This window comes from Chlorocebus sabaeus, chromosome 17 (assembly GCF_047675955.1).
Source record: "Chlorocebus sabaeus isolate Y175 chromosome 17, mChlSab1.0.hap1, whole genome shotgun sequence".
Taxonomy (NCBI): domain Eukaryota; kingdom Metazoa; phylum Chordata; class Mammalia; order Primates; family Cercopithecidae; genus Chlorocebus; species Chlorocebus sabaeus.
In genome coordinates, this window is record NC_132920.1 from 70523189 (window position 1) to 70537907 (window position 14719).

General features: G+C 38.2%; 1 protein-coding gene across 5 annotated transcripts in view; it reads left to right on the forward strand.

Moving 5' to 3' along the window:
- SMAP1 (small ArfGAP 1) overlaps positions 1-14719 on the forward strand; it is a 186528-nt gene that overhangs the window by 105817 nt on the left and 65992 nt on the right. For 2 of the 5 annotated variants that reach the window (XM_008013566.3, XM_073006132.1), the window contains 2 exons: positions 4038-4118; positions 12398-12478. The exons of 1 other annotated variant lie outside the window; for it this stretch is intronic. In XM_008013566.3, coding sequence (XP_008011757.1) covers positions 4038-4118; positions 12398-12478 — 162 coding nt within the window. The remainder of the gene's footprint in view (positions 1-4037; positions 4119-12397; positions 12479-14719) is intronic. 2 more of the 5 variants (XM_008013567.3, XM_008013572.3) reach the window with 1 other exon arrangement.

Here is a 14719-nt window from a genome sequence, read left to right on the forward strand (position 1 = left end):
AGCAAATATTTCAAAAAATTCATCAAGAAAATTTTAAACATTATGCTTTATGGCCTTCAATTACTTTATACCTTTTCAAAGGGTGTTTGTTCACCTTATTCTTGTAGATGGGAGTCGGGAACTTGTTTTGCATGGTCAGTTTTTCTTTTGCATGAGGACAATTGTAGTGTTCTGGGAGTTTTTTCACATATAGGTTACTTTGATGCTGGCCTAGCAAAGAACGTCTGAGCTTAAGAATAAATACTATTATTTATTCTTAAGAAAAACAATAAATTGAAGGAAGGACTGTTAAACTCATTTTATTTCTGAAGAAAACTCATTTTATTTCTGAAGAATGTCTTTACTGGATTTCTACCACATATTATCTCATGGATAGAAGGGGGTGGGTGGGAGTTGGGAAGGATATTTAAATATGACTACTGAATTCACTGACACCACCAATTTCCAGCAAAGTTTTCTAAGGTCAGAGTCTTATGCTCTATCTGTATAAAAGTACTAGGAGCCAGTGAAATGGAATTAATATCTAGTTACAAAATAAATTCTAAATTTGAAAGTAAATATGGATAACTTCTGTGGGATTTCAGAAAAGTGTGTTAGCAAGCCAATGAACTTTCAGAGAGCAGTTGCTGAGATTGAGCCTCCTTTTGGTTCTCCTTCTGAGATGCTTTCTTCCTCCTCTTTTCCTGTAACAGTTGAAAATATTTATTGAGACCTGTTGAATGTCAGGTACTAAAGATGGTGAACAGAATAGAATTAATATCTGCCTCAGATAACTTTAGTTGAACAAAGAATACTGATAAGTAACTAGATCTTTATAAGATGACATGTGATAAAACTTACATAATAGGGAAATATTTTAAGAGGTAATATTACTCCAGGCTCTATAGAGAGATCAAGGAATACTTTGAATAATTCCCAGAGGAGGCAGTGTTAACTCAAAATTAAAGGATGGGTAGGAACTAATAGAAGCATGGGTTTCTGAAGCAGAGGGACTAGCAAGAGGAAAGGCCCCTAGAGTTCAGAGAAGCAGACTAGAGAACCAGAAGGAGTAGTATATGGCTGGGCAGAGTGGGTATGAATGTAGCCAGAGGAGAGAAGAACAGGGAGGTAAGGTAGATGACACTTGTGGCCTGATTAAGGAGTTTGGACTCTGTCCTTATATAATGTGTATATAAACTATTCAGACCTTCTAAGCAGTGATTTGTGGTGGTCAGGTTTACTTCGAGAATGACATGGTATACAGAATGGATTTGGAGAGGAGCAAGATATGGGGCAAGGAGACCAGTTAGGAGGACTAATCCGGAAGATGGATACTGGTGATTTCCTACTAGAGATTTAGAAAGAAGTCTCGAGTACCTAGCTTTTCGTCTCTCTGTATTTATTTTCTCCTTTTCACTGCCGTTTTTTCTTCCCTCATCTACCCGTGTTCTGTACTGTCACTTGCTTCCAGTTGTCAATATGTTGATTTCTGTTTATTCCTTGCTCACATAATGTATATTACCCTGCTAATATGACTTTAAAGAGTAACTTTATTGAAATATAATTCATATATAATAAAAGGTAGATATTTTAAGGTACAGATCAATGAATGTTTACAAATACATATCCTTGTGTAACCACTACCACACAATCAAGATATAGAAACTTTCCGTCACTCCTGAAGGTTTCTTTGTGCCCCTTGCTAGTCAGCCCCCAACCGTGGCCTTGGTGACTGATCTGTTTTTTTTTTAATCACCATAGATTGTATTTTCTTTTCTAGAGTTTTATGCGAGTGGTTTCATACACTGTGTACTCTTTTGTGTCTTTTTTCTTCCATTATGTTTGTGATTTGTTATCGATTCACTTGTTCATCTGTCCATTGACTTTTCAGATGTTTTTCTTCTTAAGTAAGTTTGTTTTCTTTCTCAACTGGAACTTGGTATTAAAGCATTTATTATTTTTCTTTCTTTTTTTTTTTTTTTTGTATTAAAATGTGATGCGCATCTGTAATCCCAGCTATTTGGGAGACTGAGAGGCAGGAGGATCGCTTGAGTTCAGGAGTTTGAGTCCAGCCTGGGTAACATAGAAAGACTCTGTCTCAAAAAAAAAAAAAAAAAAAAAAAGTGATTAAAATAAAAAAGGTTTTTCCTTGAGCCCAGGATTCAAGGTTATAGTGAGCTATGATCTTCACACCGTACTCCAGCCTGGGTGACAGAGCAAGACCCTGTCTGAAATTTTTTGTTGTTGTTGTTATATTACTGATATTTATTGGATAGAATTTTATATTCCTGCTACTGAGTTTTAAAAGTGGCCACATCAGTTTATCATCTTCTCAAATGGAGGACAAGCACTTTTATAATGAATTATCTTACTGCTTTCTAAGGATTAGTACCTTTTGACATACTCAATGCCTGTATTGTCTTTTTATATTTTTGTTCTGCTTTTCATGAGCTTAGGCAAAGAGGTCCTTATGATACAGCTATCTTCTTAAGTGATCTTATGGCTTTTATTTATTTATTTATTTATTTTTGAGACGTGGTCTTGTTCTGTCTCCCAGGCAGGAGTGCCGTGGCGTGATCTTGGCCCACTGTAACCTCCGCTTCCCAGGTTCAAGTGATTCTCCTGCCTTAGCCTTCCAAGTAGCTGGGATTACAGGCATGCACCACCACACCTGGCTAAAGTTTTGTATTTTTAGTAGAGACAGGGTTCACCATGTTGGCCAGGCTGGGCTCGAACTCCAGACCTCAAGTGATCTGCGTACCTTGGCCTCCCAAAGTTCTTTATTCTTATTTTCTATATGAAGTAGTAATTAAAGATTTCTAGTAAGTAAATATCCAATAGGACAAACCAGTTTTAAACCAGACTTTCAGGCTCGGCTTTGACTTTTTTTTTAATGCGAGGTCTATGTTTTCTTGTGTTGTTTACTTTCTCTCCTGTGTAACTTGCATTAATATTCATTAAGTGGCTAGCTTACACAGTTAGAGCCAACAGCGAGCAAGCAAGGAAAAGAAAATTCCCTAAAGTTTATAGTCTTGTGTTGTGATTCGAGAATTACTGCCATAACTAACTTAATAACAAGCAGATTGAGGGAGAACTTGTCATCTTGAAGTGTTATTTTGACATTACATAATGACCTATCTGTAATAGCTCCTTTTAGTTTTAAAAATTCCTCATAGGCACTATTGATATGATAGGGCAATATAGAGATGTCAGTTTTATGGCCTCAAAGATCTATGCATTTTATAAATGTATTTCAGTTACATTTTGGCAGTAAAGAGAGCAGGAAGATAATGCTTCCATTAAAGTGATCAACTACGCATGTAGAAATTGGGCAGTAAGATGTGTGAAAAAAGCTTTTAGATGAAACCCATTTTCGTGTATAAATTGCCTGTGCTGCATATATAACTGTCTCATGATGCTTTGGGGTAATTCAGCAAGTATAGCACTGGAAATGGTGTTTGCCTGCTGATCTTAAAGAAGGAAGTGTATAAATTGCTTTATAATAAGTCTGCTGCTCAGCCGTTATATTACATTAATCTGTTCTTTTTTTCTCCTAGCTTTTCTTCTATTTTCTTAAACAATTGATTAAAATTTTAATTAACTTTTACTATTTCAGTTCTGTTTTATTTTTCATTCTTAAAAGTTATAAGTAAAAACAAAAACCCATTTTTGCTCTTCTACTACTTGGGACAGTGTGTCTTCATGTTTCAGAGCATTTGTATTTCAATAGTCACATTGACTAAAGATGAACTGTGAGAGAAGCTTAATTATTTTCCATATACTTTTGGTATGATCTTATCTGACTACATTTTAAGTTTTATATCCTAGTAGAATCCATTTTAAATCATTTATTAATCAGTACTAAACCCTTTTATAAATTTCAAACTGAAATTTTTAAAAAGCAGTACTTATTTCTTGATGCATTGTTTTTATTAACATGTCTCTTCAGTGCTTCTATATCACAAAAATATACAGGGTTTTTTTTCTTTCCTGTGCCTGTCAATTCTCATTACTTTCTTTTTGTTTTTTCCTCCTCACTTTTCACCTGCACTCCACAGATTTCCTCCTCTGATGCTCCTCTTCAGCCTTTGGTATCCTCCCCTTCTCTGCAAGCTGCTGTTGACAAAAATAAATTGGAGGTATGGTAATGTTTTAACCAGCTGAGTTATGTAGTGTTAAATGGTAAATTAACTTCCTTTTGCAGTGTGTCATTCGGAAACACTATAATAGTTGCTTGTATTTTGAATGATCCCTAGAATTAAAACAGCAATTTCTAGAATTTTTTTATACCACAGCTATGATTAAGGAACTTTGAATCTATATTTAATTTCAGAATAACTGATTTATTGGTGCCATGGCTATATCTCAACAGTTAAGAAGCAATTAGTTTTTTGTTGTTGTGCCCGTTACTATCTCATACTTACAGGAACTTTTAAAAAACAAAAACAAAAACAAAACTTTTCTTTCTATAATTCTGTTGTTAAAAGCACTTAAAGTTAATGCCAAGTTTCTTTTTTAAGCAATAGTAAACACCATACAGATAAACGTGGGTATTATGGGATCATGAGTTCAGAATCATCAATGATAACTGTTAGAATGCATTTTGGGTGGAAGTGGTTGGGGTGCATATACTACCACTGTGTATTTTTAAAGTCATCCCTACAAATATTTGAGTTTTAATTTCTTTTGACTCTTTACCTATTTTTTTTTTTGTTACATTGGCCTTAATAAATTAGTTCCGGGCTTTCTTTCAACTGTCATTTTTTCCCGTAGACATGGGATAAATGATAAATGGTTGGCTAGATGTGTGGTATACAAAGACAAGATATAGCCCCTGCCCTCCAGGAGCTTACAGTCTAAGGCAAGAAAACAGATAACTATATAGCAGTTTATAATATAATATATTATGGGCTGTGATTGAAGTACGCTTACTGTACTGCAGTTAATACAGGAGGCATCATTTTTATGCATCTTATGCTCTGAATAAGCATTAGATACAAGGAAGGATTAGGAAGAATTCCAAATAGGGAAACTAGTCTGTGAAAAAACATATGGGCAAAGTAGAGTGTTTGGGGAGTTGCAAGCAGAATGGCATAACTGAAATATGAGTAGAATGGCCAGGCTCCTCTGTTTCTCATGAAGGAGACTTCTCGTGAGCCCACTGAAGGAGTTTGATTCTGAAGGCTCGGGCACTTTACTGACGAGTTTTAAGCGTTGGGGGGTGGGTGTGACAGGATCAGATTTTCATGTTGTAACACTACAGGCTCCATGGGGAATGAATTTTGTGGTGATGGGTGAGGAAAAGAGTGAACCTATTATTCTAATCCAGGTGTAAAATGAGAGGGACATGCTCCAAAGTAACAGGGAATGTAAAAGAGAATGTAATTTTTAAAATTTATTTTATTTTTTTGAGATGGAGTCTTGCTCTGTTGCCAGGCTGAACTGCAGTGGTGGGATCTGGGCTCACTGCAACCTCCATCTCCAGGTTCAAGCGGTTCTCCTGCCTCAACCTCGTGAGTAGCTGGGACAACAGGTGCGCACCACCACGCCCAGCTAATTTTTGTATTTTTAGTAGAGACGGGATTTTGCCATGTTGGCCAGGATGGTCTCGATCTCTTGGCCTTATGATCTGCCCACCTCGGACTCCCAAAGTGTTGGGATTACAGGTGTAAGCCACCACGCCTGGCCAAGAGAGTGTAATTTTGAGAGGTCTTAAGAAGGTACAGTCCGTGGGGTTTGGTAATTGATGTCCTGTGGAGGTGCTTTGGGAAGCCTTGTGACTTCCAGCTTCTATCTTGAGCATCTTAGTAGATGATGGTGCCAATTAGTGAGATAAGGATACAAGCTGAAAAGAAGGAACAGGTTTGAGCAGAAAAGGAAAGAGGTGAATTAAAAGTTGGATGTGTTAAGTATGAGGTCACTGTGGAACATTGAGGTTATTTAGTAGGTGGTTGGATATACAGGTCTAGGCCCAGGGAAGAGAAAAGGGGAGGTGAGTAGTAAGAGAGAGAGAGCGCTTAAAAATGTGTGAAACTATGTCATTTATTTATTTATTTATTTATTTATTTGAGACGGAGTTTCGCTCTTGCCCAGTTTGGAGTACAGTGGCGCGATCTCGGCTTATTGCAGCCTCCCACTGCAACCTCCGCCTCCTGGGTTCAAGTGACTCTCCTGCCTCAGCCTCCCGAGTAGCCGGGATTACAGGCATGTGCCACCACACATGACTAATTATGTAATTTTAGTAGAGATAGGGTTTCTCCATGTTGGTCAAGCTGGTCCCGAACTCCCAACCTCAAGTGATCCACCCACCTCAGCCTCCCAAAGTGCTGGGATTATAGGGGTGAGCCACTGCACCTAGTCCTATGTCTTTATTTAAATAACTCAAGTATAGTTTGATTATAATGAACCCAGTATGTACTTACCTCCATCTTATTGGACTTGAATGTTTAACCAGTTTTCTTGCACAGGAAGTCAGCTGTTTCACTATGTCACTTGTGCATTTAACCACCAGGTTTCAAGAACTACTATTTTAAAATACAAAACACTGCAGTATTTTGTTCTTGCTGAGAAAATGGTTTAAAACAAATTAGGTTTTCACAGTACTCTTAGATCTTTTAGCAGCTTTTGATTCTATGGATGGGAGTCATCTGTGGGTCAAACTGCATGATGAGTTTAGAGCCCATGCTGTTAATATTACTTCAGAGCCTGTCTCCTAATACCACTGCCAGAATCAGAGTAGGTGACAGCTGTATTTTTATTATTTTTGTTATACTTTAAGGTCTAGGATACATGTGCACAACATGCAGGTTTGATACATAGGTATACATGTGCCATATTGGTTTGCTGCACCCATCAACTCGTCATTTACATTAGGTATTTCTCTTAATGCTATCCCTCTCCCAACCCCCCAACCCCCGACAGACCCAGTGTGTGATGTTCCTTGCCCTGTGTCCAAGTGATCTCATTATTCAGTTCCCACCTATGAGTGAGAACATGTGGTGTTTGGTTTTCTGTCCTTGTGATAGTTTGCTGAGGATGATGGTTTCTAACTTCATCCATGTCCCTACAAAGGACGTGAACTCATCCTTTTTTATGGTTGTGTAGTATTCCATGGTGTATATGTGCCACATTTTTTTAATCCAGTCTATCATTGATGGACATTTGGATTGGTTCCAAGTCTTTGCCATTGTGAATAGTGCCGCAATAAACATACGTGTGCATGTGTCTTGACAGCTGTATTTTTACAGCTGAATTCCAGTGTTAAAGAGTATCAAGTCATGCTCGCTCTCTAGTAAATGTAGCTAGCAAATATGATTTGTTTTTAGTGATTTCATATGTGCCCACCAATTGTGGTGATTAGGAAATCAAACTTCTACTCATGACACAATGGCCTTCTTGAGAAATAACTGTCTTCACCTGTGCTGGCTGCTCTAACCCTATACCATAGATTGAGTAGCTTATCAACAACAAAAATTTACTTCACACAGTTCCGGAGGCTGGAAAGACAAAGATCAAGTCTCCCGCAGATTCTGTGTCTCATGAAGGGTCCACTTCCTAGTTCTTAAAACGGTGCATCTTTGTGCCCTCATATAGTGGGAAAGGGCTGGAAATCTCTCTGGGGCCTTTTTGATAAGGGTGTGAATCCTATTCATGAAGGTTTCATCCTCATGACTTAATCACTTCCCAAAGCCCCACCTCCTAATAATATCACTTTGGGGATTAGGTTTTAACATGTGAATTTTGGGATGAACACAAACATTCAAACCATAGCAATGACTAATAGCTCTGAGAGGTTCAGAAGCAACTCATTCTCAACATATTTTCTTTTCTTTTTTTTTTTTGAGACAGAGTTTGCTCCTGTCGCCCAGGCTGGAGTGCAGTGGTATAGTCTCAGCTCACTGCAACCTCTGTCTCCTAGGTTCAGGTGATTCTTCTGCCTCAGCCTCCCAAGTAGCTGGGATTACAGGTGCCTGCCACCATGCCCAGCTAATTTTTGTGTTTTTAGTAGAGACAGGGTTTCTTTTTTTTTTTTTTTTTTTTTTGAGACGGAGTCTTGCTCTGTCGCCCAGGGTGGAGTGCAGTGGCCGGATCTCGGCTCACTGCAAGCTCCGCCTCCCAGGTTTACACCATTCTCCTGCCTCAACCTCCTGAGTAGCTGGGACTACAGGCGCCCACCACTACGCCCGGCTAGTTTTTTGTATTTTTAGTAGAGACGGGGTTTCACCGTGTTAGCCAGGATGGTCTCGATCTCCTGACCGCGTGATCCGCCCGTCTCGGCCTCCCAAAGTGCTGGGATTACAGGCTTGAGCCACCGCGCCCGGCCGAGACAGGGTTTCATCATGTTGATCAGGCTGGTCTCGAACTTCTGATCTCAGGTGATCCGACTGCCTCGGCCTCCTGAAGTGCTGGGATTACAAGCATGAGCCACCATGCCCGGCCTCTTTCTCAGCATATTACTGAAACTGTTCTATCACATTGCTTTCTGTACCATAGTTTACTAAGAATATATAGAAAATATTTTATATATAAAATTTTTCACATCCTATTTATTCTTTACTTATAAAATGGGGATAATATTTCTAACTTCATAAAGTTGTTGTGAGGATTAAAAGAGCCAGAACAGTGCCTGTCACGTAGTAAGGGTTCAGAAAGTATTAGCTGTTACTGTAAGGAATAGTAACAGCAATAATAAATAGCAAAGCTCCACTGGACCACAGTGAGTAGTGAGACTTCAAAGTTTGGGCTCCATAGTCCCTCAGTCCTACCACTAGCTTTGATTAACTGTGTTACTTTGGGCATTACTTCTTTTTTGTTTCTTCATTTGTAAGATGACAGTAGGTAAAGTTTTTATTGCAGAAAATTGTTGCAAAGATTACATTAGACAGTAAGGTACTTATCAACTGGCCCATGAGAAGCACTTAATAAGTGGTAGTTGTGGGCTGGGCACGGTGGCTCACGCTTGTAATCCCAGCACTTTGGGAGGCTGAGGCAGGCAGATCACGAGGTCAGGAGATGGAGACTATCCTGGCTAACACGGTGAAACCCCGTCTCTACTAAAAATACAAAAAATTAGCCGGGCGTGGTGGCGGGTGCCTGTAGTCCCAGGTACTCGGGAGGCTGAGGCAGGAGAATGGTGTGAACCTGGGAGGCAGAGCTTGCAGTGAGCCGAGATCGTGCCACTGCACTCCAGCCTGGGCGACAGAGTGAGACTCCGTCTCAAAAAAAAAAAAAAAAAAAAAGTGATAGTTGTGTTTTGGAAATGAAGGTTTTGATTTGGGAAATGGTTGAGTTAGCAATAGGTAATGTTTCTAGTTATCCTTAAACGGTTAGATCTTCCTTATTTGCAGTGTAAAGCCCAGGCACTTGAGTAGATATGAAGATCTTTTTTGAGAATTATCCCAACTTTCTAGATGGGCTCTTCTGTGCTAGACTATGTTAATATCCTTAATGTTCAAGGGAAAATGTCACTTTTGACATATGCTCTTCTGGTAACTAAAGCATATAGATTCTTCAGGTTTTAGCACAAGTTCAACTTTATGTTGACTTTTATCCTGTTCCTGAAAAACATTATTGAAACATAATTTTAAATAATCCTAGTCTAAAGGAGACTGAAATATAAACTGTCCAGATTCTGGAAATTCTATCCATGTATTCTCCTTTTGTTGCAAAGCAATATACCAGTAGTTTGTTAGCTTTGTCCTCTACTTAAATGCTTTCACTAATTGGTGAATTACTATTACAACACTCATTGCCTTTTATTAATGGGTAATAAAACAAAAGGTTGAAAAGAGAAATGCATTAGAATTTCCCTGTTCTTAAAATTGCAGTTGAAGACGTTGCTTATTCATGACCCAAATATAAAGATCTTTGCTATGAATTTCTTTTAAAATTTTGAACTCAGATGAAAATTTTTCCTTTCCTCTTTTTAAAATCACACAACAAACACTAAAATTTTAATGTGCTATATTTGTGTAGTGCTTTATAGTTTGCAAAGTTGCTTTCTAGGTTCTTAGTGCCTTTCATTTTTTCTTTTTAGTGCTGAAATGCACATTAAATATATATCTAGTTTAATACTTACAAGACTATCACTGTGTAATGTATATTGAAACTCAACGTTATTACCACTTTGAAAGCTCCCATGTGACTATTCCTAAGCACCCTCATCCCTTCTCCTTAAAGGTAATTAACATCCTGCTTTTTATCATCATCGTCTTTATTTTTTGCTTTTTGAAATAGTTTTATACTAGTGTGTACCCTCTCCAACGTCATACTTTTGCCTGTTTTTGAACTTTATATGAATGGTTGCAAAGCACTTTGAACTTTTATTATTTCTCTCACATTATGGCCTAGGAGTTGCCAATATTATCTTTCCTGATTGACAAATGGCGGATTTAGTCTGACAGAGGTTGCATCAGACACCATTTTAAAGGTATAGGAACAAATGCAGCCTTTAGGTATTTTGAGTAAGTTCTGCATGTTTATCATGCTGCCTTCCCTAGGTTCATCAGTTTGTCTTTTCTTTTTTTGCTGTCAGGAAACTAAGGGCAAGATTAGTGTTTAGTTGCAGTAGACTTTCAGTTCTCAGTTTCTAGTCATCTCTTTCCTCTGAATGCCTTATGAATGCTCTTTGTTTAACCTCTTTTCATTTTCCTCTTTTGGCTCTTAAGATTCATTGTTGATACTTTTAATCCTTAAGTTTTTAACATTATATCTAATCCCTATTGGAAATGCAAATTGTGTCTATCATAATGCCATTTATACTTTACCTCTACTGCCTTACACTAGTCAGTTGGCTGTGGTCCCCAAGCACTATCTTGAACATTCTTCTTCTTGTGAGAAAATCACTGTATTTGCCCCTTTTTTTAAAGCAAAATCTGTGATGATAGACTGAAATATCGGGGGAACCCACCCCAATATTTCAACATAGGTTCTTTCTATTTTTCCCTAAGTGTCAGCCAGCCTGAGAAATAGAAAGAGTACAAAGAGAGGAATTTTACAGCTGGGCCGCCGGGGTGACATCATACATCATGGTAGGACAGTGATGCCCACCTGAGCCGCAAAACCAGCATGTTTTTATTAAGGACTTCAGAAGGGGAGGGGGTGTACAAACAGGGAGTAGGTCACAAAGATCAAATGCTTCCAAGGACAAAAAGGAGAACAAAGATCACATGCTTCTGAGGCCAATAAAGATCACAAGGCAAAGGTCAAAATCAAAAACTCCTGATAAGGGTCTGTGTTCAGCTGTGCACATATTGTCTTGATAAACATCTTAAACAACAGAAAACAAGGTTTGAGAGCAGAGAACCAGTCTGACCTCAAATTTATCAGAGAGTGGTTTTTTCCCCACCCTAATAAGCCTGAGGGTACTGCAGGAGACCAGGACATATTTCAGTCCTTATCTCAACCGCATAAGATAGACACTCCTAGAGGGTCTGTTTATAGACCTCCCCCCAAGAATGCAGTTCTCTTCCTAGAGTATTAATATCAATATTCTTTGCTAGGAAAAGAATTTAGTGATCTCTTCCCTGCTTGCATGTCTGTTTATAGGCTCTCTGCAAGAAGAAAATTATGACTTTTTTTGCCCAACCCGACAGGCGGTCAGACCTTATGGTTGTCTTTCCTTGTTCCCTAAAATCGCTGTTCTTCTGTTCTTTTTCAAGGTGCACTGATTTCATATTGTTCAAACACACAAGTTTTACAATCAATATGTACAGTTAACGCAGTCATCACAGTGGACCTGAGGTGACGTACATCCTCAGCTTACGAAGATAACAGGATTAAGAGATTAAAGTAAGACAGGTGTAAGAAATTATGAGAGTATTATTAGGGAGGTGATAAATGTCCATGAAATCTTCACAATTTATGTTCCTCTGCCATGGCTCCAGCTTGTCCCTCCGTTCAGGGTCCCTGACTTCCTGCAACACTGAAGATATTTTGTGATTTAAAAAAGCAGATTTTTAGTCTTCCTCTTATATTTACCTATTATAATTTATCTTTGTATAATAAAGAAGTCTGTCCTATCACTTAGTTTTTTTTTTTTCTCATTCATAATTCAACTGCGTGATTGCTGTTAGGAAGTCGAACCTAATAGAAGGATATAGTGAGAATTTATTGAATGGAGAGCTCATTCATTTAAAACAAACACAAAACAAACCCTAATATATCAAAGAAGTTCTAAATTGTCTTAACTCTGTGCCTCTGTCTTAATTTTTTAACAGATATTCTTTGCTGTCATCAGCATATAACCTCAATGAGAATATGAATTTGCTATGTTTACTTTTATTTCAGTAGTACATAGATATTGTAATTACTGAATATTTCTACCTTTTTTAAATGATGACTCAAACTAATAAAAATGAGTCAAAAGTTGCCATTTTTTAAAAAAGTAAACTTATCAAAACTTTGGGCTGTGTTTTAGAAAGAAAAGGAAAAAAAAAAGGAAGAGAAAAAGAGAGAAAAGGAGCCAGAAAAGCCGGCAAAACCACTTACAACTGAAAAGGTAAAATTCTTTTTTACATTATTTTATATTATTATTTTATTATACTTTAAGTTCTAGGGTACATGTGCACAACGTGCAGGTTTGTTACATATGTATACATGTGCCATGTTGGTGTGCTGCACCCATTAACTTGTCATTTACATCAGGTATATCTCCTAATGCTATCCCTCCCCGCTTCCCCCACCTCACAATAGGCCCCGGTGTGTGATGTTCCCCTTCCTGTGTCCCAGTGATCTCATTGTTTAATTCCCACCTATGAGTGAGACCATGCAGTGTTTGGTTTTCTGTTCTTGCGATAGTTTGCTGAGAATGATGGTTTCCAGCTTCATCCTTGTCCCTACAAAGGACATGAACTCATCCCTTTTTATGGCTGCATAGTATTCCATGGTGTATATGTGCCACTTTTCCTAATCCAGTCTGTCATTGATGGACATTTGGGTTGGTTCCAAGTCTTTGCTATTGTGAATAGTGCCACAATAAACATGTGTGCGTGTGTCTTTATAGCAGCATGATTTATAATCCTTTGGGTATATCCCCAGTAATGGCATGGCAGGGTCAAATGGTATTTCTAGTTCTAGATCCTTGAGGAATCACCACACTATCTTCCACAATGGTTGAACTAGTTTACAGTCCCACCAACAGTGTAAAAGTGTTCCTATTTCTCCACATCCTCTCCAGCACCTGTTGTTTCCTGACTTTTTAATGATCGCCATTCTAACTGATGTGAGATGGTGTCTCATCATGTTTTGATTTGCATTTCTCTGATGGCCAGTGATGATGAGCATTTTTTCATGTGTCTGTTGGCTGCATAAATGCAGTGTCGTCTTTTGAGAAGTATCTGTTCATATCCTTTGCCCACTTTTTGATGGGGTTGTTTGTTTCTTGTAAATTTGTTTAAATTATTTGTAGATTCTGGATATTAGCCCTTGGTCAGATGAGTAGATTGCAGAAATTTTCTCCCATTCTGTAGGTTGCCTGTTCACTCTGATGGTAGTTTCTTTTGCTGTGCAGAAGCTCTTTAGTTTAATTAGATCCCATTTGTCAATTTTGGCTTTTGTTGCCATTGCTTGTGGTGTTTTAGACATGAAGTCCTTGCCCATGCCTATGTCCTGCATGGTATTGCCTAGGTTTTCTTCTAGGGTTTTTATGGTTTTAGGCCTAACATTTAAGTCTGTAATCCATCTTGAATGAATTTTTTTATAGGGTGTAAGAAGGGATCCAGTTTCAGCTTTCTACTTATGGCTAGACAATTTTCCCAGCAACATTTATTAAATAGGCAATCCTTTCCCCATTTCTTGTTTTTGTCAGGTTTGTCAAAGATCAGATGATTGTAGATGTGTGGTATTATTTCTGAGGACTCTGTTGTGTTCCATTGGTCTATATCTCTGTTTTGTTACCAGTACCATGCTGTTTTGGTTACTGTAGCCTTGTAATACAGTTTGAAGTCAGGTAGCGTGATGCCTCCAGCTTTGTTCTTTTGGCTTAGGATTTTCTTGGCAATGCGGGCTCTTTTTTGGTTCCATATGAACTTTAAAGTAGTTTTTTTCCAATTCTGTGAAGAAAGTCATTGGTAGCTTAATGGGGATGGCATTGAATCTATATATTACCTTGGGCAGTATGGGCATTTTCACAATATTGATTCTTCTTGTCAGTGAGCATGGAATGTTCTTGCATTTGTTTGTGTCCTCTTTTATTTCATTGAGCAGTGGTTTGTAGTTCTCCTTGAAGAGGTCCTTTACATCCCTTGTAAGTTGGCTTCCTAGGTATTTTATTCTCTTGGAAGCAATTGTGAATGGGAGTTCACTCATGATTTGGCTCTCTGTTTTTCTGTTATTGGTGTGTAAGAATGCTGGTGACTTTTACACATGATTTTGTACCCTGAGACTTTGCTGAAGTTGCTTATCAGCTTAGGGAGATTTGGGGCTGAGACGATGGGGTTTTCTAAATATACAGCCATGTCATGTGCAAACAGGGACAGTTTGACTTCCTCTTTTCCTAATTGAATACCCTTTATTTCTTTCTGCTGCTTGATTGCTCTGGCCAGAACTTCCACCACTATGTTGAATAGGAGTGGTGAGAGAGGGCATCCCTGTCTTATGCCAGTTTTCAAGTGGAATGCTTCCAGTTTTTCCCCATTCAGTATAATATTGGCTGTGGGTTTGTCATAAATAGCTCTTATTATTTTGAGATACATTCCATAAATACCAAATTTATTAAGAGTTTTTAGCATGAAGGGCTGTT